Source organism: Ranitomeya imitator, chromosome 6 (assembly GCF_032444005.1).
Source record: "Ranitomeya imitator isolate aRanImi1 chromosome 6, aRanImi1.pri, whole genome shotgun sequence".
Classification (NCBI taxonomy): Eukaryota; Metazoa; Chordata; class Amphibia; order Anura; family Dendrobatidae; genus Ranitomeya; species Ranitomeya imitator.
Genome location: NC_091287.1, coordinates 50059031 through 50085587, shown reverse-complemented (window position 1 = coordinate 50085587; position 26557 = coordinate 50059031). Strand labels below are relative to the sequence as shown.

The following is a 26557-nucleotide window of genomic DNA, read 5'->3' as shown; positions in this document are numbered from 1 at the left end:
CCACCTCCGTTCTTTGCTGCCTCTATAAAGCCAGAGCTGTCAAAGAACAAGGGGGGTTGGAGATTGAGAGAAAATAAGGAGGTGGGAAGGTGCATTGAACGGTTTTTGGCCAATTCAAGGGTGCTCCATGCGTACTTTATTTGAACAGTCATCTTGCGCCAACAGACTCCCTAAATTAGGCTATTGGTCATGTTATCGCCATCATATAAGGTTCTTGCCATTCTAATATGGTCTATACATGGCTCTGCCATCCTAATATAGTCTATACATGGCTCTCCCCATCCTAATATGGTCTACACATGGCTCTCCCCATCTTAAGGTCTATATAAGGTTCTCGCCAACCTAACAAGGTCTATACATGGCTCTCGCCATCCTAAAAAGGTCTATACATGGCTCTCGCCTTCTTAATATGGTCTATATATGGCTCTCGCCATCCTAATATGGTCTATACATGACTCTCCCAATCCTAATAAGGTCTATATAAGGTTCTTGCCATCCTAATAAGGTCTATACATGGCTCTCGCCATCCTAATAAGGTCTATACATGGCTCTCGCCGTCCTAATATGGTCTATACATGGCTCTCGCCGTCCTAATATGGTCTATACATGGCTCTCGCCATCCTAATATGGTCTATACATGGCTCTCGCCATCCTAATAAGGTCTATACATGGCTCTCGCCATCCTAATATGGTCTATACATGGCTCTCGCTATCCTAATATGGTCTATACATGACTCTCACCATCCTAAAGGTCTATATATGACTCTCCCAATCCCAATAAGGTCTATATAAGGTTCTTGCCATCCTAATATGGTCTATACACGGCTCTCGCCATCCTAATATGGTCTATACACGGCTGTCGCCATCCTAATATGGTCTATACACGGCTCTCGCCATCCTAATATGGTCTATACACGGCTCTCGCCATCCTAATATGGTCTATACACGGCTCTCGCCATCCTAATATGGTCTATACATGGCTCTCGCCATCCTAATATGGTCTATATAAGGCTCTCGACATCCTAATATGGTCTATACACGGCTGTCGCCATCCTAATATGGTCTATACATGGCTCTCGCCATCCTAATATGGTCTATACATGGCTCTCGCCATCCTAATATGGTCTATACATGGCTCTCGCCATCCTAATATGGTCTATACATGGCTCTCGCCATCCTAATATGGTCTATACACGGCTCTCGCCATCCTAATATGGTCTATACATGGCTCTCGCCATCCTAATATGGTCTATACATGGCTCTCGCCATCCTAATATGGTCTATACATGGCTCTCGCCATCCTAATATGGTCTATACATGGCTCTCGCCATCCTAATATGGTCTATACATGGCTCTCGCCATCCTAATATGGTCTACATCAGGTTCTCACCATCTTGTGAGTGCGCACTACTTATTTGAAGAACATTTAGGACCTGGTTTGTCATAAGAAGGAACAGTTGTATTTGCGAGTGCACAGTTTCCTCACCTGATGTATAGGAACAAAATACTGGCATTTATGGGCGGCAGGTATAGCAGGAGTGTAAATAGAAGCATAGACAGGTTCCTATGGACAGAGGCAAAAGCAAAGCAAGAAAATTAGAAGAAAAAAAAAAAAGGAGCAAAAAAGGAGTAACCATTAAACAAAAAGCAAAAGTATAGACAGCTAGCTTAAGAAGCAGCATAGAGCAACATTAACGGATGGGGCAAAACGCTGACATATGCAAGTGTGAAAATTCTGTATATGCTTTCCAAAGCCATACACATTTCATGCAATGTGTGCAGCCAGAGACCAAAAACAATGACTACATGTTCCAGGCTATGACATGATCCAGCATATTCCTAACCCAAGAATCCATCTCCACCGTGTAAACATGAGAGACGTGTGTGGAGCGTAAACTGGAGACGGCCACATTCACTAGCGGTATGCAATGACCCGGAATACAGCACGTGGCAATCATGGGCACCAATAACTCATAGTAGACATCACGTGAAAGCTGCGCAAAAAAAGCGTATGACAGCACACAGCCAACAGTAGAAACACATGTTCCAAGCCGTTGTGGCGGGGTGCGGCTTACCCACAGCCGATTAGACAGGACATAATCATCTCTTATATCTCCTTCTTCCTACAGGTTGAAACAAACAGGGTGATGAGGTAGAAAGACCTAGGGGAAGCAATACTACACAAGTCATACTGCTGCCGCTTCGTGGGGCACATGGGGGTAGTCACTGGTAAAACCTTGGAATGACTTGACTCCCTACGAGCAAAATTTTTCAAATTATTAGGAAACCCTTGACTATACGAAGACATGATCAAATGATGGAAACATAATATACCGATGCAAGGGTAGAATAAACACCACCGTCATGTCTTGGCTATGTCTCATTATTCAGCACAGTGATAAGCGTGTGGCGCTGTTGCTTAGTTGGTTAAGCGCCTGTCTTGTTAAAGGGAACCTGTCAACCCCATAATCGATGGCGAGGTAAGCCCACCGTCACCAGGGGCTTATCTACACCCATGGGCGGTCCTGCTCCGATGGGTGTCTTAGGTCCGGAACAGCACCTCCCATCTTCATTACATGACGTCCTCATCTGGTCTTCACGCCGCGGCTCCGGTGCAGGTGTACTTTGTCTTCCCTGTTGAGGGCAGAGCAAAGTACTGCAGTGCGCTCTGCCCTCAAGAGGGAAGACAAAGTACACCTGCGCCGGAGCCGCAGCGTGAAGACCAGATGAGGACGTCATGGAATGAAGATAGGAGGCGCCGGAGCGGACCCGAGACACCCATTTGACCGGACAGCAGCGGGACCGACGCTGGGTGAGTATAATATAACCTCTTTTTCTCCTCTTTCAGGTAACATCGGGGGCTTATCTACAGCATTACAGAATGCTGTACATAAGCCCCTGATGACGGTGAGCTTACCTCACCATCGATTTTGGGGGTGACAGGTTCCCTTTAACAGGAGACTTTGAGTTCAAATCTCAGCAGTGCCTTGTTATCATCTCAGAAACAAACGTCCCATCTAAGAAATGGGAATTTCAATGACGTATAATCTCATTATTCAGCAGCCTGATGGCCAATCCAGTGACTGGACCAAGGTGAGATCACAAACCTATAAAACCCAAGTGTGATCATTTGACAAAAAGGGAGGAAAAAAAAAGCATTAAAATCACATTAATGACTACGCACACGCTGCATCTATGGCTACCTTCTCTTCGTCCCCCTTCGGACTGCATTAGCATGCCATTTTATTTCACTTTCCCATTAATACAGTCATTACTAAACCATCTACTGTATGGAATACATCTATTTTCAATAGGGTCATTGATTAGATGGATCCATCAAGACAATGGCCATCCATCAAGTCTACACATCCAAAAAAACAGCTCTGGCTACCATTCATTAAGACCGGCGTTTCGGATCCCAGTCATAATGAGGGACTCACCCTATGGTGCGGTTTTTGAAATAAAACAAAAAACACTTTCTAATCCTGGAAAATCCCTTTACATACAATTCTGCTGTTCCCATGAAGCTGAACTTTGCCAATGCACAATTAAAATGTATATTGAAGAAAAGGAAATCCTGCCAAAAAAACCCTATATTTTCCTTTAGAAGCAAATTTCCATTAAATCCCGTGCCAAAGACATTTCAAGATAATCTACTCCAAAAGAAAGGGAACCAAATGTGAACCGAGCTCACACGTTCTGCGAATGTCTTAAAATACGGCACATCTGGAGACAGGATTTTTTTTTCTTCTTTCCTTTCCACCCCCCCAAAGAGAACTCCACAAATAAAAAATCAGCCTGCAACTTCTAAATGGCCGTACACACAATGAATTCACCTCAATTCACCGTCCATCAGTTTTCATTTCTGGAAGAGGTTTATAAACATTTTTCTTAATAGGTTTCCTGTGAGAAGAAACTTAAGTGAACTTCGAAGATAATGGAGGCAGTGACGTGCATGGGATCCAAGTCGCTGCGAGTTCGGGTTGGACCGCACTGGAGGTAAAGTATTAAATGCACAAATCTTTCTTAATATTTTATAGGTTATTTAGGATAAAGGTTATTGCAATTGCTTATTTAGTCCCTGTAACTTATGCTCCTCCTGACGAAACTGTAGGACGGAACTTTGTAATGTCGGTGGAAAGTTCTGAGATTCCTAGGTGTAAAATAGCATCGCGTACGCCCTGGGGCGAGCCGTGGAGCCGCTACGCGCCTATACTTTAGAGCCTAAATAAGTGTCAAGACATGCTTGGGATATGAGAAGAGAATTTCAAAGATTACTCGAATAATTACAACCGCGTCTAAATATAAACCCCACCATATACGTGCGCCTGTAATGTAAACCCAATCCAATATGGCCGTGGGGTAGTGGTACCTCTGTTAGGGGAAGTTTACACAAGGCGTTTTTTGCTGCTTTTTTATGCTAATTTTCAGCTGCTTTTTACAGTACCAGCAAAGCCTATGAGATTTCAGAAATCTCATGCACACACATCGTTTTTTTGTGTCATCAGGATTTTGTGCTTTGCTGCTTTTTTTTGGACATAGAGCATGTCACTTTCAGCCATTGACTTGAATGGATGGTGAAAAAACGCTGCAAATATTTGCTGCAGAAAAGTCAAGGACAGCCGGATGTGACCTCACACTCGGCTCTGCTACATCTAGATGGCAGGCTGCATGATGCGTCCATGCAGCCTGTCATCCAGCAGAGCGGACCCGAACCCCATTCACTTGAATGGGGGGTCCGAGAATACAGTGTTTGACACGCTGCCATATGCACGACAGTGCGGCGAACACCTATTGTGATCGGCGGGGAAATCATCCCCGCCGGTCAGGGAGCCGCGGTTCCCATGCCATCAGAAGACAGTGGGAGTGCTCAGCTGTGATCGGAGGTATAAACGTCACCACCGATCACTGGTGTCAGCTGGTGGGACTACTGCTCCCATCATCTGACACCTGCTAACGCTAATAACCGAGCGGGAGCGGCGGATGGGAGTTTTCATCTGCTGCTCCTGCGCTATAAATAATTGAAGAAAAAAATGGCGTGGCTTCCCCCTAATTTTTGATTACCAGCCATACAAAACTCACAGCTGGGGGCTTCAACCCCCAGCTGTCAGCTTCAGCAAGGCTAGTTATCAGGAATAGAGGGGTCCTCATGCCTTTTTTAAAAAAAAAAATATTTAAATAATTTTAAAAAATGGTGTGGGGTCCCCATCATTTTTGACAACCAGCCTTGCTAAAGCAGACAGCTGGGGGCAGGTATTCTCAGGCTGGTAAAGGGCCATTGATATAGGACCCCCCAGCCTAAAACTAGCAGCCTGCAGCTGCCCAGAAAAAACTTACAATTGCGTAGGTGGTGATTAGCAATGAGGAAAAGGATAGAGTAATGAAGAACCAGAAGAGACAGGTGGGTTTAGAAAACAAAATTTAAGGCACTAGTTTGCCATTACTAAAAACTTGTCCATACTATAAAATATCACAATCCTCACTCAGCAAATTGTATTTTTTGATTTGTGCAGGCCATAGACCGTTTATACTGCTATTCTATACATACAAGTTCACATCAAGTTTGTGAAAGTTCCTGGCACCTAAATGTATCACCAATGGACCCCAAATATCCGGAGTTGACATAACTTTTTGCTGCAGAGAAATGCATGGCATTCAATGTAGTGGGATCTGGTAGAAATTCCTATGGGAATCTGTATCTCTTTTACTTTTTATAACAGGATGTTTATGGTGACATAGGCAACTGTATACCAGTGTAGCAGCATATTTCATAAACAATACTATACATTGGGAAAGTCTCCTAACGTATACGTCCAATGGAGGACTCATTCACATCTTGGTCTCTGTTCAAACTGTGCTAAAGAAGATTATGCTACAATATCAAAATAACAGAAGTCAAGATAGATTTTGCTCTAAGAGCAAAAAATTAAAATCCTTACACTATTATAAAGCCACTAACAGAAGACAATAATGACTCCTTCAGTTCTCCATTTCAAGAACACATGTACTTCATCTGCTTTCATCTCCCGTAAGTGATGGAAAGCTCTAGGAGAACTGTAAACCACATATGGCTGTGAGAATGGAACTGACGTTGATACACTTTAGGACCATTCCTTTACATAGTTCATCTTCCTAGGTATAAAGCTTTCGGTGGGTACACCTGGGACCCATTACTGGACCTCCAAAGACCCTTTGATGTTAAGTGAGCAGGAATCTGTCACAAGGAAGGAAAGGTACATTTTTAAACATACTGTTGACTTAAAAGGTCAACCCCTATTAAACCCATGTGCATATGATATTCCACATGAGAACTGACTGATTGCACCTAATTTAATATTCTCAGTTTAAAGATAGGATTGGAAATACCGCCTTCATACCCACATACACTCCACACCAAATTAAAAATGCTGTTCTGGCTCTTTAAAAAGATGTTTACATGAGTTTTGGACATTTTTTTCCTTTACAGTCAGATAACCTCTTTAATCAAGTCAACCTCTAGAAGTAACCATGACTGCTTTTGATTCAGTGGTGTTCAATTCACCCATTGCGGTACCCAATAAATTCCATTGCAAAATGTCCTCATGAAACTTCCTAATGGCACACAAGAATGCAATACCTATGGTAATTAATATATTTTTGATATCAGAGGAATTGACTTAAAATTATACACACACATCTGATGCAGGATATGCTCAACTAAAATTTTCTGCTAGCCATTTCCCTTTATGTCAGTCCCACAGGGAAGGGGATATAGAGAATCTAATGTTTTGTGGCCTTTAACCTTGACATTAAAGGGTCAAATCATATGGAGACAACACCAATGTATAAATCAGGATATGTGGAAACGAAGATTAGGGGAGATTGTGGTTTTGTGCAACTATTCCCCTAACGCGTTTTGGCAAGTCTTCTCCGTTGACTGATAGAAAAAGAAGGCTTTTTAATAAATGGTACATACAAGCAATGTCACAGGAATGGCTGATGTGCACAATGAGATCATGGTCATCTCAACAACTATATTTAAACTCTGTTAAACACCCGCATAGTTCGCGCCAATAAGAGATTGGACCTCATCATGGGAGAGAAGCTAAATTTTACAAAAAGTTTTGCATTTTTCCATCTTTTTCCCTAGAGAAATGTAATTCTACTTTCAGCGAGAAACCTGATCCCATTATACACCGTTCTGAATTACGTCTGAAATTAAAACAATATAGACATCCTCACTGAACAGTCAGCCTCCTAAATCCTGAAGAGAGGAAAGGAGATCAGGGCTGTGGAGTCGGAGTCTGAATCGGAGCCCATTTTGGTGGAGTCGGAGTCATGGAAATTGAGGAGTCGGAGGTTTGGTTCACCGACTCCACAGCCCTGGGGGCTATAGTGCATTTACACCAAAAAATAATAGAAAAAAAAGATTCATAGGTACGCTTGTTCCCGATTATCTGCTGGTGTTAGCATGCTAGTAATCACATGACAAACGAGTGAAACGGTTGTAGGATTCGATCATTTATGACGGCAAAAAAAAAATAAAATAAAAAATCATTGTTCTGGACAGCACACCACCCCATGTAAGCATGAAAAATGCCGATAATGATAGGACATCAGAATTATTAATTAATCTAGTAGCGATCAATGTGTCCTGATCATGGTTCGTTAACGAATGAGGATCAGAGGCCAACTGTGTAATGATGGGACAAAATAGACCCAGAAGATCACACCCTCACCGCAACATCTAGCTACCGTACTTCGCCATCTTTTATCCCAAAGCAGGTAGTGCAGAGGGGAGAGGCTTCTGCTGCAGCCAGTTGTCTTACAGTCACACACAGGAGAATGAGAATACAGTGTGGGTCAAAATAGGATTTAAAAAAAAAACAAAACATGAGCTTAAAGCACCTCTCCAGCCTTATTATTATTATTTTTTTTTTTATTTCAGTGCTGGATCGGTGCTATTGATTAAGCTTCTTACCCCTAGTATCATTTACCAGCTGCTGTTTTCTATTCTCATTGACGCTCCGGTTATTTTCGGCAGGTTGTCGCATTGCTATAGTGTTTTCGGAAGTCACTTTTCAATGTTAGTGTATGAGAGCCAGAATGAGGCCAGGACGAGGCTCTCAGACTTGTGATTATTACTTCTGACCTCTGGTCAATCAGAAGTTACAGACGTAACCATGGATACCTAAGGTCCTGCAATGTCTGAAATGGAGTTGAACAACATAGCTAATCAAAAGAACTATACCACATTTCTAATTGAAGGCATTTGCTAATATTACACCTACTACATATTGGGATAGGATCTTGGCGATGGGACTACCCCTTTAAAGTATTTCCGATGCTACTTCTAGTAGATCTGTATTTTTACAAACCATCTGATAATTCCTAGATGCCCTCCATGCACCATATAGATAGATCATATAAAATATGGTGTACCAGTGACAACAGAAAATCTTAACAGTAAGGCCATGTTCACACAATTTCTCAATATACTGCAGTACTTTAGTAAGGCCATGTTAACAAGTTCAGCATTTGGTCAATATTTTACCGCAATACTTGTAAGCCAAAACCAGGAGTGGGCGATAAATACAGAACTGGTGACGTTTTTCTATTATACTTTTCCTCTGATTGTTCTACTCCTGATTTTGGCTTACAAATACTGATGTAAAATACTCAAATACTAAGCGTGTGAACGTGGCCTTACATGGGATATCCGAGACTTTCTTTTTGTATCTAAGGACTATAGGGCAATTAATTGCAACTTACCGGCCTGATGTGCACGGCGCCGTTCTTCCCCGACACAGAGTGGTCACAGACCGCACCTGCCATGAATTCAGCTGCCTCTGCTGACGGGACTTCAGGGATCATTTTGATTGACAGTCAGCTCCCCCATTCAGGCAGCGGGGATCCAACTGTCAAATCAGAATGACCTCGGAAGTCCCACCCAGTCAATATAGCGGACCGGAAAAGAGACCTGCCTGTTAGTGTTTGGGTACATTTTTTATTTTTTGGAAAGTCCCGGACATTACATTTAAGAACAGAATTTTATTGACCAATTAATAAAATAATAAAGCACGTATGGCAAATAGACAATAGATAGCACCACATAGCAACAAATGGAGAGTAAACACAGTTATAATTTATTAAACACCATATTCTTATAGGGGTAAATGACTGCCCATCATACTCTGCATCCTTGGTAGTTTCTTGTTATATCTTTGTACTTAATCGAGATTGTATTCTCTTATATAAGATGTTATCATTCCTCCACCTACGGTGATTAATAATTATAACGGTGATTAATCTCTATTGGTTACTATGTGCTGCCATCTACTGCCTGTCATGCATGTTTTATTATTTTTTTTAATTATTCAATAAAATTCTATTTTTAACTGTTTACATGTTCTCTTATCACTGGTTCATGTGCAGCAAATTCTTATATGATCTTTTTAGGCTTCATGAATGGTCACTTAGGTTCTCCAGTGCTGCTCCGCTCCACATCAGGTGATCAGCGCCGGTGACATTACCTGCCAGAACCAATTGTCGCATCATCAGATGTATGAATGAGTGACATAATATGCACTGGTCCTGTTTATTGGGACATTTATAGTGGAAAGGAGCAGCACAGGAGAACGACCGGATGCAGAAGAAGCAGGACGGAGTTGGCACATGAGCAGACGGAGACCCTGTTTATTCTAAAAGAACGAAAAGAACAACCCCACCAGTTAAAAGGGGCATTTCATTCTGTTACAGAATGAATGGAAAACAGAGGAAAAAAAAAAAAGCCAATCTTAGGCTAGGTTCACATTGCGTTAGGGCAATCCGTTAAGTGCATAGCGCTAGTGGATTGCGCCAACGCAATGTTTCTTTTTGGTCCGCGTTCGCCGTCCCCGCTAGCGCAGATCCCCGATCTGCGCTAGTGAGGATCGGACCTCGGACACTGCAAGCAGCGACCGAGGTCCGTCACAAAAGAACGGCACATCGCTAGCGCGTGCCGAAATTGGCACGCGCTAGCGATGCGCTACAGGCAGAAATAACATTGCTGTCAATGGGTGCGCTAACGGACCCGTTGCACGGCGTTAATTGCGACATTTTCGCCGTGCAACACTGTCCATTAGCTTTAACCCATTAACGCAATGTGAACCTAGCCTTACCACCCAAATCTGCCCATCACTCAAGGACTGCTACTCCAAAAGATCAGAAAGGAAGAGAAACCAACCACCAGTCAACTGATCCTGCAGCCACACCGCCTCCACAGAAGTAGTCCAGTGGATGGGGGGAAATTTAAGAGGCAAGTTCGGCCCCCCACGTTAACTAGGCAAAAAAGCTCCTTTAATTCAGATTATCTTGGACGCAGAATAACAATCCTGTTGCAATAAACTGCAGTTTGTCAGCTGCTTTCCAGAACAAGCAGGATCAAAAATAGACTAACCTGCAAACCTACCTTGGAAGAATATTAAAAAAAAGAAAAAAAAAAGTTTTGTAAACTTTTAAAAACAATAGAAACGGTTAACCGAGCAGTATAGAGGCCACAGAGCAGTAGGCGACAGTGCAGATGGTCGTAACAACCATTATATTGCCTTCAAAGCCATTTCGAAATTCCAAGAAACTTTTAAAACAACACACATAAAAAGTTCACGTGCATTAACCACGCGGGTGCAGAGCTCTGCTCCCAGGAGCTACATATGATCGGGTTTAGAAACCTTGTGGTCAGAGTTAAGTACTGTGCGAATCCTGCCTCGGGTCTATAGTAGCAATTAGCTAGCGGCAAGCAGGACTGTTAGATCTCATCGTGCTGGGACCAGGCGGACAGTTTATTCCTAACATGGTTCTCTTTACCTTCTTTTTCAGCGACTGCTCAATTTCTTGCAGCTGGGTGCGCGAGCTGCGCTCTATGACAGTCACTTTGCTGTACTCCTGTTTTTTGTTAAGCCTGTTCTTCCAGTCTTCCTCCCCGCTCTTCTTCAACAGAGCCAGCCTAAGAAGGAATAATATGCCACATTGTTTGGGAGACATTCTTAGCAAGTCATGCTGTCCTCAGAGACCCGAAACATTTCATTAAGGGTTTTCGGACAATAACTAACAGTAAAGGATATGCTACTCTGCGAAAGCAATTGTCTAGACATCCCCAAACCCACTGGCATTTGGTTTTATGCAACACATCAGAATTCAGGCAAAAGCCTATTGTAGTGCCATAACTCATACTTCAAGACTGGCCCTGCTTGTGCCATGGGCAGCAGCGTACGAGTGCCACCTAAGTTCTTACGTATGGGAGGGCATTGAGGAGCCAAACAATGATCAGTACTGATGACGGAGGCTACAGAAATCCCATCTCCCAGCACTCCTGATATAGGACACATTTACACAGTCTGTTCAAGTGCTGTACTTCTAGTTTACCATTTGTGATGATTTCATTCAGTTACTAAAGCTATAAACTGATATAAAATATATATTTTTTTATCTTTGGGGTATTCTTGTTTAATGAAAATGCCACCCATTTATTGGATAGGTTGAGATATGTGTTAGATCTGTGTCGGGATCAGGATCTGTGCCCAGAATGGGGGTCCATGGTTATCCCCTACCACAGCTAACGCACTTGACCATCTTTGTCAGTGTCATGGTTGGTGCGTGACTAACTCCTTTATCCTCCTGTCAAACTGTGATCTTGCAGCTGGAGGGGAAAGAAAGGCAGCCCCACTTCTGGAGATCAGTGGGGGTACTATTGGAGATAGGTGATAATGGTTAGACCAGTGTGGGTCCCACCTGTAGTACCCCCAGTGATCTCCAGGACAGGAGAAGACAACATGTTGCCTCTTTCATCCAGTAGGAAGGCGTCAGCTGGGAGGAATTAACGAGGGGTGCACGTGTCTCGCTGTTCAAAGTCAACACCACTGATGGAGACGGCTGAACACAGCAGCTAGTGGGACACAGGACCCCCAATTCTGGCCACCGATGTACACAAAGATTTGTTTAAACTGGAATCCCCAATTAATAAATTATCCCATGAGACATAACGATGGTCAACAGTTAGACACAACTGAAGAAAACATAGAACGTTTTACACCATGTTCCACTTTGCCGGACACCTGAGATGGAGGGTGATATACAGTCATCTGCCGAGTCCAGCGACTACTTACATTTTAACAGATTAGCGCTCGGACCCTGAAAAGTTCTATAAAAAGAGACAGAGACTCATTGTGTCCCCAGGGGCTGTCAAGGAAGATAAGAACGTTGCGTCACAAGACATAATAGCAGCGCCTGGAAGCCTCGATCTTACAGAGTGCACGATCCAAGGGACTAAGTGTAATCAGAAACATAGGATTCAGACTAGAATATGAGTCCCAGTCCCCCCGGCTCGGTCAGGAAAGTGCCCCCCACGGCAGAATACAAGGCACTGTAGTGTATCCGCTCTTATCCCCTCATTCTGATAATCAATAATCAGTTACATTTCCTCCGCGATCTATAATTGCCTTCATTGTCTCTAGAATTTGGCTCCTAATTCAGTATTTATAACATTTATTAACGATCTGGACAGGATCTATCATATCATATACATAATAATTATATTTTACACACTCCCTGAAATACCCAGAGCATTAGGTATAGGAGCTATTCTCCGGATTATGAAGGGCTCCAATCTATTGTCATGCACTAAACACTGCTAATATTTTTTTTTTTTTTTTGCATTTGATAGAACAATTACCTGTCTTGGATGGACATGCCTTTGCCGGAGAGGTCAAGATCTTCCTCCGAATTGGTGTCGGCGTCTGGGGAAATGTCAGTCGTCCTCTCCGGGATCTCGCCCTCTTCTAGCTCTGATGCCTGTGGTCTGACGAATCCCGCAGGCGAAGTGTGAGAAACTGCTTGTGATGCTGCGGCGGTGCCAAGAGGTTCTGAGGCCGGCTCCTCAATCTCTGCTTATTGTGAAGAAAAGCCCAGCATTAGTGAGCAGTCACATGGCTCGCAGACTCCTACTTGTACACCTCTCCCCCCTCCTATTCCAGCCTCGCTCCACCGCTGTAATCTGCCCAGCTGAGCTCATCCCCTTGGTTACACATGTGTTTCCTAAAAAAAAAAATTATATCAATTGTAGACCTGAAATGCAAATGTATCACCGCTGTGATCCACCCCGCCGTCACATCGGAAGACTTCATGCCATCCATCGTCTTGTTTGCACGTCTCCGAGGTCCAGTGCACTCGCCTCTCCCCGGCGTATGCATTTCACCAGCACAAATACATAATGCTGAGGGCTGCGAGCACTTCATAGGAAGGAGAAGGCTTCCGAATGAGAAGCAAGTGAGTCACTGGAGGTGGCACCGTCCATAACCTTTCCCTCAGGGCACCAAGGCAGGACGGCCACATTGTTACAGAGCACAGGATGTCGTTAACCAGCGTGTAGAGAGAACGAAGCGTGCAGAGACGAGTCACAATGGTGTCACTGGCAGACAGGAGAGGGGGGTCTTGCCCGCCGGCGCACACAGGCGGGGGGGGGGGGGGGGGTCTCACCCACCAGTGCACACAGGCGAGGGGGGTCTCGCCTGTCGGTGAAAACAGGCGAGAGGGGGTCTTGCCCGCCGGTGCAGACAGGAGAGGGGGGTCTCGCCCACCGGCGCACACAGGAGAGAGGGGGTCTCGCTCGCCGGTGCAGACAGGAGAGGGGGGTCTCGCCACCAGCGCACACAGGAGAGAGGGGGTCTCGCTCGCCGGTGCAGACAGGAGAGAGGGGTCTCGCCCACCGGCGCACACAGGTGAGAGGGGGTCTTGCCTGCCGATGCAGACAGGAGAGGGGGGTCTCGCCTGCCGGCGCAGACAATGGTGGACATGAAAAGAAACTTATAATTAGTGATGAGCGAGTATACTCGTTGCTTGGGTTTTCCCGAGCACGCTCAGGGGTGGTCTCCGAGTATTTATGACTGCTCGGAGATTTAGTTTTCATCAGCAGCAGCTGGATGATTTGCGGCTACTAGCCAGGCTGAGTACATGTGGGGATTCCCTAGCAACCAGGCAACCCCCACATGTAATCAAGTTGTATAGCAGGTGTAAATCGTTGTTGCGGCAAGGAAAACAATCTCCAAGCAGTCAAATACTCGGAGACCACCCGAGCGTGCTCGGGAAAACCCAAGCAACGAGTATACTCGCTCATCACTATTTGTAATACATCTCCCTGAGAATCTGCCTCCAGAGCATATTTTAAATAAAAGGCGGCATTATCAGTGTGAGACATGTAAGTAGCTGAGCTCTGCTGCATTGTAACCATATAGCACCCCTGTCTGCCACAAGCACGGAGAATAACCTGCATATGTGTCCGGTATAATGTCACACAGCTCTGCAGTGAGAGCGGCCATCACATATCACACTGGTAACGGCAGGTTATCTACAATAATCTCTGGAGGCAGATCCTCATGCAGATCTATGTTCGGCCCATAGCCTGGAACAGGTCAATTACATATAAGAAAAGAGGATTTCTCTGGAATAAGACATCGGATCACATGTTTCAAGGTATTATATTCAGTTTCCTATGACCTACATGGCCACATAGATAACATAGGAGGGTTGATCCTACTGACCGATTCCCTTTACATTCTGTACAATCCCTTTAGAGAATCTGTCAAATTATATTCCCTAATAAAGAACTAACAGATGCTCCATAGCAACTTAATAAATGGCATTTATCAACATTTATATGAAATTTGCCAATTAATGGCAGGCGAGTGACAGAAGAAATTTTATGATGTCCACTGCAGACTTTCATTATTTTAGGGACTAGTACCCTCTGTGTAATACATACAAAAGCTGTAGGTGCTGTTTAAAAGGGACCGTTTGGTTTACGTCTCGTTCAAGATGTTTCTTCACATACTTGTCTCATCACTGTTATTCCAACATAGGACATGTGACCATTATAGTCTATGCGGCCATTCAAATTCTAATGCTTTTATTTTTTTTTTTCGATTTAAAAAAGGAACCTGTCACTTCCAAAAATGTTATTCAGCTTAAGCTATAGGGGTAATATGCATGTAAATATCACTTATGTCATGCCTGGCTGTCTTACTAAAGCAGTGGCTACAGGGAGAAAATGAAGTCACATTCTCCCTGCAGCTGCTCGCTTCCACTCATAGGGTCAGTGAAAGAAGGTACAAGTCACCTCTCACTATACTATATGCGTGCTTTAAACACCCACGTGACGCGTACACCGCAGTGTCTGCGTCTCCCACGTGACGCGTATACCGCAGTGTCTGCATCTCCCACGTGATGTGCACACAGCAGTCTCCGTACGCCATGTGATGTAAACAGCAGTCTGTCGCTATGTGATGTATACGCAGCAGTCTCGGCATCGTTATTTGATTCATATACATCAGTGTCTCTCCCATATGATTTATATACAGAAGTCTCGGCGCTTCCTATGTAATGTATATACAGCAGTCTTGTTTTTTCCTATGCAATGTGTATACAGTAGTCTCAGTGTATGCAATGTGATGTATACAGCAATCTCAGAGTATCCTGTGTGACGTATACAGCAGTCTCGGTCTATCCTACGTGATTTATATAAAGCAGTCTGTGTCTATGTAATGTGTGCAGCAGTCTAGGTGTCGCCTATGATACATACTGTAGATCTCCCACTGCTTGAGTTCTATAAATGTAACTTGAGCAGTGATGAATTTCCCTCTGTGATGAGATCTACAGTGTAACGTACATCTGTGTTTGGTATGACTTACTGCTGCAAGTTAATTAAATATTTAACCAGGGTAGTTTAAGTCGATAATTTTATGCAGCCCCCGAATAATGGTATAAAGATCCTAAGGCCCGTGGCAGAAAAAAGGTTACTCACGCCTGCTATAGCATGTGTGTATTACCATATATACAAGTGGTGTGATAAAATAGTCAGTGTTATGCAGTGTTATGCGTAATGCACATAGGATGCAAAGTCAATAAAGGATCAGATATAGTGCAGGCTCCGGAAATCCCATCTTACTAGAAACCATTGCGGATAAGTCTAAAGGTACCTTCACACTAAACGACGCTGCAGCGATCCAGACAACGATCCGGATCGCTGCAGCATCGCTGTTTGGTCGCTGGAGAGCCGCCACACAGACCGCTCTCCAGCGACCAACGATGCCGGTAACCAGGGTAAACATCGGGTAACTAAGCGCAGGGCCGCGCTTAGTAACCCGATGTTTACCCTGGTTACCATCGTTAAAGTAAAAAAAACAAACACTACATACTTACCTACCGCTGTCTGTCCCCGGCGCTCTGCTTCTCTGCTCTGCTTTCCGGCCGCTGTGCTCACAGTGAGTGCAGGAAAGCACAGCGCCGGGGACAGACAGCGGTAGGTAAGTATGTAGTGTTTGTTTTTTTTACTTTTAGGATGGTAACCAGGGTAAACATCGGGTTACTAAGCGCGGTCCTGCGCTTAGTAACCCGATGTTTACCCTGGTTACCAGCGAAGACATCGCTGAATCGGTGTCACACACGCCGGTTCAGTGATGTCAGCGGGAGTGCCAGCGACCAAAGAAAGTTCTGGCCTTCTAGCCCCGACCAACGACATCACAGCAGGATCCTGATCGCTGCTGCCTGTCAAACTAAAGGATATCGCTAGCCAGGACGCTGCAACGTCACGGATCGCTAGCGATATCGTTTAGTGTGAAGGTACCTTTAATCGTGAATTCTCCAATCTACAGCAAAGATTGACAACTAAAATCCAAAGGCATCTTATTGCGATTGGCACCAGGGGGTGCAGAACAATCAAAGGACGAAGGAGACATGACATGTTCTGACCCCGATCTTTAAAATCCAGTGGCCTGAGGTCACAATTACCCTCATTGCCTTGTATATTGTCTATTACTAATTCATCCTTCCACATACGGCTCAGTGACTGCAACATGACACTTTAGTCACTGGTGAAAACATTGCTGCACCAGTACGTCAAAATCAACATTGTGGAATAGTATTGCATAGATGACAACGGCAGTCTGCCGTCAGAAAATGTTCTAATTATTAGTTGTACAGATTGCATAGGGGTTATAATAATCCAGCATATCCTACTATACATCTCACACTACAAATCTCAGCAAATTTGCCATTGGATCATATGGGAAAACAATCTATTATGATTTTTTATTTTTAACACAGGGTGGGTACGGAAAGTATTCAGACCCCTTTAAATTTTTTCACTTTCATTGCAACCATTTGGTAAATTCAAAAAAGTTCATTTTTTTCTCATTGATGTACACTCTGCACCCCATCTTGACAAATTTTTTTTTGAAATTTTTGCATATTTATTCAATAAGAAAAACTGAAATATCACATGGTCATAAGTATTCAGACCCTTTGCTCAGACACTCATTTAAGTCCCATGCTGTCCATTTCCTTGTGATCCTCCTTGAGATGGTTCTACTCCTTCACTGGAGTCCAGCTGTGTTTAATTAAACTGAAAGGCCTTGATTTGGAAAGGCGCACACCTGTCTATATAAGTCCTCACAGCTCACAGTGCATGTCAGACCAAATGAGAATCATGAGGTCAAAGGAACTGGCCAAGGAGCTCAGAGACAGAATTGTGGCACAGATCTCGCCAAGGTTACAACAGATTTTCTGCAGCACTCAAGGTTCCTAAGAGCACAGTGGCCTCCATAATCCTTAACCCTGCTGTTCTGTTCGGTCTGGGGAGACCTATTTTGAACTTTGGTATTTTTTGGGGTGTTCAAGATGCGGTTCTGAAACTTGTGGTTGATTGACTTAAATGAGGATGGGTCGGTCGGCCACGGGTTTCAGAGCCGCATCTTGAATATTTTAAAGAATATTGAAGTTCAAAGTCGGTCATTTTTGACCAACAGAACAGCAGGGTTAAATGGAAGAAGTTTGGGACCACCAGAAGTCTCCCTAGACCTGGCCGTCCAGCCAAACTGAGAAGAGCCTTGGTGAGAGGCAAAGAATGCAAGATCACTGTGGCTGAGCTCCACAGATGCAATAGGGAAATGGGAGAAAGTTTCTCAAAGTCCACTATCAATGCAGCCCTCCACCAGTCAGGCCTTTATGGCAGAGTGGCCAGACGGAAGCCTCTCCTCAGTGCAAGACATATGAAAGCCTGCAGAGAGTTTGCTAAAAAACAAAACAAAAACACATGAAGGACTACCAGACTATGAGAAGTAAGATTCTCTGGTCTGATGAGACGTAATAATTGTAAGTGTATGTGTGGAGAAAACCAGGCACTGCTCATCACCTGCCCAATACAATCCCAACAGTGAAACATGGTGGTGGCAGCATCGTGCTATGGGGGTGTTTTTCAGCTGCAGGGACAGGACGACTGGTTGCCATTGAAGGAAACATGAATACGGCCAAGTACAGAGATATCCTGGATGAAAACCTCTTCCAGAGTGCTCTGGACCTCAGACTTGGCTGAAGGTTCACCTTCCAACAAGACAATGACCCTAAGCACACAGCTAAAATATTAAAGGAGTGGCTTCAGAACAACTCTGTGACCATTCTTGTCTGGCCCAGCCAGACCTAAACCCAACTGAGCATCTCTGGAGAGACCTGAAAATGGCCGTCCACCAACGATCACCATCCAACCTGACGGAACTGGAGAGGATCTGCAAGGAAGAATGGCAAAGGATCCCCAAATTCAGGTGTGAACTTGTTGCATCATTCCCAAGACGACTCATGGCTGTACTAGCTCAAAAGGTGCTTCTACTCAATACCGAGCAAAGGGTCTGAATACTTAGGACCATGTGATATCTCAGTTTTCCTTTAATTTCCAAATTTTTTTTTGTCAAGATGGGGTGCACAGTGTACACTAATGGGAAAAAATGAACTTATTTGTATTTACCAAATGGCTGCAATGAAACAAAGAGTGAAAAATTTAAAGGGGTCTGAATACTTTCCGTACCCGTTGTATGGAAAATCACATAGAATGCAAAATGTAGAAAAAAAAAAACCCAAAAACCACTGTATAAAACTGGAGGCATACATAGGCACGGCAGATCCACCACCACTCTAATGACAACGCTTCCCTGGTCCCAGACATGACATGCTGATGTGTCACTTCTACAGTCCGCTGGTAGCATGTAGGTGTCAGCACCAGACCGGGAGGTATTGGGTGAGTATTACGACTTGTTATTTGGAGCCGTTTTGTACCCATAGACTTCTGAGCATGAACGGAATCATAACGAACTTGTGTTTAGGAGATCTGAACCGGTCGTTGCCTTTGTTTTGAACATGTCAGTTTGTAAAGGCAAATCTACAGCCGTTTCCTCTTCATCCCTGAACCTTACAGCTCGGTACATGACTAATCCTGCATATTACATGTAACGAAGTTTTATCTGATGTACAAATAATGAATTGTGGGAAGTCGACAAACTAAAAGCACAAAGGAAAATAAGTGAAATTCACTTGTAAACAAATCCATCAACAATTCTCTGGAAACTGTAATTCTCAAACTTCTTAACTTTAAGGTGTTTCCCGGCGGCTAGAACAATGCAAAGCCTCCAGGACAATGGGCCGCATGGATGTAATAACGCCGGCACGCTCTGCATTGGGATCAAAGTCCAGGATATAAAATGAGATTAACGACAGCGGTAACTACAGCGATAACAGGGGGAATTCTGCACAGCGACATACACGGCTGAGGACAAAAAGGCTCCGTACAATTTACTCATGTAGGTGATCTCAAAGAAGAACAGTCACTTGCCATAAAGATGATTAGCTTTATCAGGCAGAAATGTCTCTGTCCTCACAAATCTCTTGAGGTTTTTCTTTTGTTCCTGTGCCTATCCTTTCTAGATATGGCGCTCCCTCTTAAATATAAATCTTGTCTTTTTATCCAAATGGGAGTGGACCTGAAGAAGACACACCCAGAAGTCTAGACACAAATAGAGGCAAGAGGTGGTTTCCTGAAGACAAGCTGTCTATATGCCCTAAAAAGGTGTCATAGTGGGTGGGACCCACTCCAAATCCCTCATTATAAGCCAGAACAGAACCACACTTCTTCGCTCCCCTATCCCTGCCGGAAGGGAGCAGAGAATTGGACACTGGTGTACGGATACTTAATAGATCTGCAGTTCAAAACAGCTGCTCTGAGAGCATGAAGGAGGCAGCTACAACAGCCCTAAGGCTGGGTTCCCATTGCATTATGGGACCGCGTTTAACGGACAGCGTTGCACGGCGAAATTAACGCCGTGCAACGCGTCCGTTAACGCGCCCATTGAAGGCAATGGGAACGCGCTTCACTAGCGCGTGCCATGTTCGGCACGCGCTAGCGACGCGCCGGTGACTCCTGGCGCGCCGCGGACGCTGCTTGCAGCGTCCAAGGCGCGCCCGCGGTCCGTTCCCCGCTCTCGCAGATCGGGGATCTGCGAGAGCGGGGACGTTACCGCGACCCCGACCGCAGCCCCATAGAAAACATTGCGTTAGCGCAATCCGCTAGCGCTAAACGGATTGCACTAACGCAATGTGACCCTAGCCTTACAGCATGGAGTGCTTTTTTTCGCATCTGCAAAATTGGACATGGTTGTTTGAATATATATTTATTAGTATGCACCGAGCATCTGTTCAAAAGGGACGGGAGGGAGCTCAATAGGTTACCGTAACTTTTCTAGGAGTGACAAATAGAGAGTTTCCTCCAATGAGCAACTACTTGTCCTAGGAATGTATTCGGTGACAGAGCGGGCAAAACAGTCACGGCAGGTGGCAGAACTTCAACAGTGAAAGCAACCACCCCCATCATCATCTGGACGCTTGTTCACGTAATGTAAATTTTCCCATTTACATAGGCCTCTAAAGTCAGCCATATATATGATGCTGCTGTCGAATTGATGCAGCTTGATTCTAAAATACGCACGCTCGACTGGAAGTGACTAACAGTATGGAGCTAAATGTGATATTTCTACCCGCTTACCCACAATAATATAAAATATTGATATAATACAATTAGATTTACAAAGAGAACCCTGCAAGCACAACGCCGTACCTCAGCTGCCAGCCCACGGTGGCTGCATGGAAGCTGGAATGGGCTTAATAGTATGTTGAAAATTCCGGAGAACATAAAGTATAATTTTGGCAGTAGAGCCGTCCCTTACCCAGAGAACTCTTCGCGCTCCACGTGGTCCCTTCTGACTGCAGAGTCCTTTTCTCGTCCTGCATGTCATCCACCTGTACCTGCGGGGCGCTTTCTCCTACTGACAGATGTCTCCGTGCGGAGGGCTGTAACACTGGCGGCAGGCTGAATAATTCCGCCGTGTTCTTACTTGAGATAACATGCCCGAGCATCTTCTGCTCCCTGGCAGGTTCCTCCTCCCTGGTAATATCCAGAGCAGGATGAGCAGCGGCTTCCTTCTGAACAAAACTAGATTTTCTCAAGCCGGTGCTATCTTCTGCCACAGACACTCTGGTCTCCTCAAACATGGGTTTCCTCAATTCCTTGTCTTTGACTTTATCGGCAGCCGGCGCGCTCCACGATTCTGACAGCGGCAGGCTCCTCTCTGTGGTGTTTCCGGTCTCCATTGAAGTGTGAAGCTGAGTGGAAGCGCTGGAGACACTTGATATTCTCTCCTCATGATTAGATGACTTTGTGACATTCTTGTCCCCGGGATGGACGACGGGAGACGAGCGAGACGTTAAAGTCGCCACAGATGTTACCACAGTTTGAGGTAATGGGGTGATCTTTTCACCTCCGTTCTTAAACTGAGGAGACAAACCAAAAACACATGTCAGCTAATGGGTACAGATAGGTGTCCGGGTTTATATAGTTTTGTTTGAAGGGGTTGTCCACTTTTTTTATATATATTTTGACGATATAAATATATAATAAAGATATATCTAGATTTCTAGCAGTTAAAGATACAATATTAATTACAGGTTCTCCTCCTGCTCATTAGTGCTGCCTTCCTGACAGACTGCATAGCTTAGAGTGGCTACTACTGGAGGGTCATGTGACCAGATGTGTTTATCAGCCTCCTCCAATTGAAAAACAGCTTTCTCGCGTATTGTTTTTTCATTGGAGGAGGCCGATTTGACGGGTCTGGTCACATGCCCTAGCGGGTTACAGTGAACGCAGATGATGTCTTCAGAGTTATGAGCTGTAGTCAATGATTTATTATGGTTTTCCAAAGTGTCCATAAAAAATAGTGTCAGTGTGATATCTAGACAGCCTGTCCAGAACAAAATAAAAATAAAAAAGTCAAGTTGGCAACCGTGACTAATTGACCACTAGATGCCTTGAAACTAACCTTTTGAGGCCAAATATTAGGGTGTGAAATTGGGAAATTCTTGAAGGACACGATTATTAAAATTTGCAAACCAAACTTTTATCTAGTATCCTACTAAATGCAAATTTTATTTTATTTTTTTTATTTTTTTTTTAACAGTAGGATGACTGTTTATGGGGAACATATTGATTTAACGGGTTGGACCTTTCGGTTGCACTATAACGCGTCATGATCATGTCAAATCAATGGTAACATGACGCTTTGGATCATAGGGATGTACACAAACTGCAGAAATCACAACTTCTGCCATATATGAAAATTCTACTAGACATAAAATACTGGACCCAGCCACCTCACATGATGGGAATTTAGTAAAAACAGTAATTTTGAGTTTGTATGTTTTAGTCCATATAAATTATAAATATATACATCGGAGCCAACTGAGTGTTTGTAGTGGACGATACCTGCTCGACTTCCACCAGAGTCACTGGCTGGGTCTGATAGCGGGCATTCATCCTCCGCTGTTTGATGTCCATCCGGCTTCGGGTCGCCTTCTCTTTGGTGACCGGTTGGGAGAGTTTATTAAATAAAGCCATCTTTTCAGCCAAGGACAGAGACGAGGAATCGGGCTCCTCAGGGCTACTAGGTTCTGCTCTGGATTCCTTAATTTCCGCTTCTGCTTTGGACGTAGCCTTGTGATGTGCGGATGCCTGTAAACTACAATTTAGAGCCAAAAGGAGAGAAGAAGAGGAAACATAAATAATATACATACAGACACCACCATCATAAAACCCCATGCACCGAGACACCAAACATGCTGAACCAATCACATAAAACTCTAATAATGCCACAGGTATGTACATATGCCGACACGAGCAGGCGATTAGCAAGACCCATATGTCTTCCACATGGTTTATTATGGCATCGCGTGTCAAAACTCAAAGATCCATTACAAACACCCCTCTATCACGGGATGTCTTAAGACCCCAATGGTCACTTGCATAGAACTTGAAGGGTTATTCCAATCTTCATAGACAGATCTTGTGGGATAGTCATTGTAAAAAGAAGCACTTCTGCAATGTACTGCTACTTAAAATTTGCAGCAGATGATGAGATATTAACACACTTTTGTTTATAGCTTATTGCCTAAGAGACCGACCACCTCTGTTCTTCAGCTTGGAAGCATTATGCTGAAGCTGGTCGTAATTAAGTAGTAACAGCGTGCTCCAGTAATAACGCCAGCTTCAAAACACTTTACAAGCTCCTTAGATAAGAGCTTGTAAGCACTGTGTTCAGTCAACTGCCTAGCCGTGCTGGTCGGTCTTCAAGGCAACGAGCTGTAAACAAAAGTAGTGCGTTAATATCTTAACTACGGTTGAAAATTTTACTAAGAATTTTTTTTTTTTTAATAGACACTGGGGCTACTCATTTCAGGAAATTCACATGAACATTAGCAACAATGAAAAGACCCAGCCCCTAGCGTCTATACTGAAGTGTCTAATGAGCGTGTGCAAAGGTCATTATGAAGGGAGGGAGAACAGCTGTGATTGGTGCATTCTATCTTATCAGAAGGTTACAGAGGTGTCACCAGTCATTGCTTATCCTGTCTGTGATGATAAAGAGCCTGCTGAAAACTCTTCTGAAAGGACAGGAAGTAAGAGACTAAAAATGCCCCAGTGGCTAGCGTGAAAATTGCAAGATTATTAGGTTTGTCGTGAAATGGAAAAGAAAATATATACATGGAAACCAAAATAGGTGTTTTCTGAGGACACTTGCACTTTAATACAAAGCGAGTAATGGTATATGCATTTTTGTACTAGTTTGATATTTCTTTGAGTGGTTACGACGTTAAAAAACTAAATTAAAAAAAAAAAAAAATATATATATATATATATATATATATATATATATATATATATATATATATATATATATATATATATATATATATATATATATATATATATATATTTTTTTTTTTTTTTTAAGAACGCGCACCTGTTGGGAAGGTTAGAGGTCATGCATCCACTGCATACAGACTGCCATGGTGTCAGTATAACAGCAACAGTTGGTGTTAAAACCAGGGTTAATAATTAATTTGGCATCTGCCGCATAGGACCGTCTCTCGGTTTGGCATGCGAGACACGTCCCCCTCTAGTACCTGATACGGTGCACACAACTCTTAGTTACAGTGGGGCTAGGGACTGTCGGGGTTACGGTGTGGGTAGTCACTGTGTGCGCGGTGGCAGGGCTAGCCTTGCTTTAACATTGCAAAAAAAAAGAAAGAAAAGGAAAACAGCAAAATGAGCCAATAGGAAGGTAAAAAGGCAAAAAGAAGTGAAAATAATATAGCAAGTACGGTAATAGCAATAGCTGTGCTGGTGCTGCCAACAAAGGAGAGAACACTGTATAGATGTATGAACAACACAGAATAACAAAGCCAAAAGTGTGCAGAGGAATGGTGTACAAACATAGAAGCTTGTCCGTCTAGTATTAAGGAGAACGGTGGATTATTACATCCTCATTAAAGGAAACACGTCTCTGCTGCAATACCAGATACAGCCTTTGGGCAGGAGTGGCGCCATTAGAACCCCTTTTCTAATATTGGGCAATTTCTTCAATATTTCCTAGAGATCATATAAAAGCCATAGATCGTGGCTGCAGAGAAGAAACCACAGTTGCAAAAAAACTACATATTATAAGGAAATAAGATATAAAGATAAATTTATTGATGCCGTCATTAACCCTTTTACAAGCGCACCGACTGAAGGCGGTTAACTGCTTCCTCAGTCTTCAGCTCTCAGAACAGTATGTTACCAAATGATCTGTATTTTTGCATTTCTCTTGGTGGGGGACCACCTGCTTTACACCCGGAATTGGAGGAACCTCCGTTCCCGGCCGTTTCTCCCATTAATCATGTCACAGTCAAAGACTAACAGAGGGGACAGATTGCAGGGTGTTTGCCCATCATCAGTCAGGTACGTTCTTAAAACTGTCTTCACTGTGAACTAAAAAGCGCCTAAAACTTCTGGTGCCCAATATAAAAAATAAAACATTTACCATGTGTCACGTAATATCCTGCAGGCTTCTTATGTGGTATTAAAAGGAAACTGTCACCAGGTGTTGCTGCCTAATCTGACGTAGAGGTAGAGACCCTGATTCCAGTGATGTGTCACTTATTGGGCTGCTTGCTGTAGTTTTTATACAAACACTTGTCATTGGGAGATCAGTAAACCTGCTGTCAGATCGTTCAACCACACCTCCAACACTGATTGGCAGCCTTCTGCCTATGCATAGTGTACAGCAAAATCAGCCAATCAGTGGTGTGGGCGGGGCTATACAGAGCTCAGCATTCAGAGAACTGCAGCAGGAAAAAAAGGGGATTTTATAAAAACCGCAGGAAGCAGCCCAGTAAGTGTCATATCACTGGAATAAGGGTCTCTGCGCCTACATCATGATGCTCTCAGTTGAGTAGCAAAAACCTGGTGCCAGATTCCTTTTAAGGACTCACTCAGCAGGAGTCAGGAGCAATGGGTGCAAAAGTTCATGATTGTGCGCTGTGGATAAGCCGTCGATGTTTGCTACTTAACTATAAAAATGTGAAACTATAAAATACCAAGAAATTAAATTTTTATAAACGCTGAAATATCTAATTGTAACAAGAAAACCAGGTAACTGCAGCTTCACGCCATCTTCTAGGTAATTACTATGTAGCTAAAGTATCAGCGACTCGAGTTTCAGAATCCGCAGCCCGTACTTTATTCGGTGCTGGAAGGATGAAATTATGACCTATGTTTTCCTGGAAAAGCCTCCGCTACAGAACAGCGCAAATGATTCATGTCTTAATTCCCATTGGAAGCTCAGTGCATCTCGCTCAGAATCCATCATTTTGGCAGACGTGCTGTGAAGTGCCAGGGTCCCTAAGCTACAAGTACTTCATTCTGCACACCCCCCCAAAGCTGATAAACTGGGAACAGAGCCTAGCCCCCGCACTCCAACAAGCCAGGACCCTGCCAGCACTTACGTCGCAGCGATCACCACTTCTTCTGTAGTGACGGGCTGAGTGCGGGACCGGTCCTGAGCGCGTCGGAGCCGCCTCTCCACCGCCGCATTTCTAGCACGGGGTTTAGCAGCCTTTGGATCCAGAGATTTCTCCATTTCCTGCAATTGGAACGGAAGAGGAAACAATAAAAATAAATACTGTTTAGCCAATAAGACACCTGGAAATCCAGTTACAACTTCTTGACCAGGATCAAACATGCAAAATGTTGGCACCAGGATCGATCCAAGGGGAATTCAGAATTTACTACGCACATCAGCACAGAAAACGTTGGCGCAATAAAAAAAGAAGTAAAGGGATCAAACCAGTTTCAGTA

General features: G+C 43.8%; 1 protein-coding gene across 3 annotated transcripts in view; it reads right to left on the bottom strand.

Moving 5' to 3' along the window:
* Nucleotides 1-26557, bottom strand: part of SVIL (supervillin) — a 244113-nt gene that overhangs the window by 57356 nt on the left and 160200 nt on the right. For 2 of the 3 annotated variants that reach the window (XM_069729641.1, XM_069729642.1), the window contains exons 10-14: nt 26206-26342; nt 22646-22898; nt 21054-21657; nt 12689-12899; nt 10825-10963 (exon numbers count right to left, since the gene is read on the bottom strand). In XM_069729641.1, coding sequence (XP_069585742.1) covers nt 10825-10963; nt 12689-12899; nt 21054-21657; nt 22646-22898; nt 26206-26342 — 1344 coding nt within the window. Of the gene's footprint in view, nt 1-10824; nt 10964-12688; nt 12903-21053; nt 21658-22645; nt 22899-26205; nt 26343-26557 lie in introns of all 3 variants that reach the window. The other variant, XM_069729640.1, reaches the window with a different exon arrangement.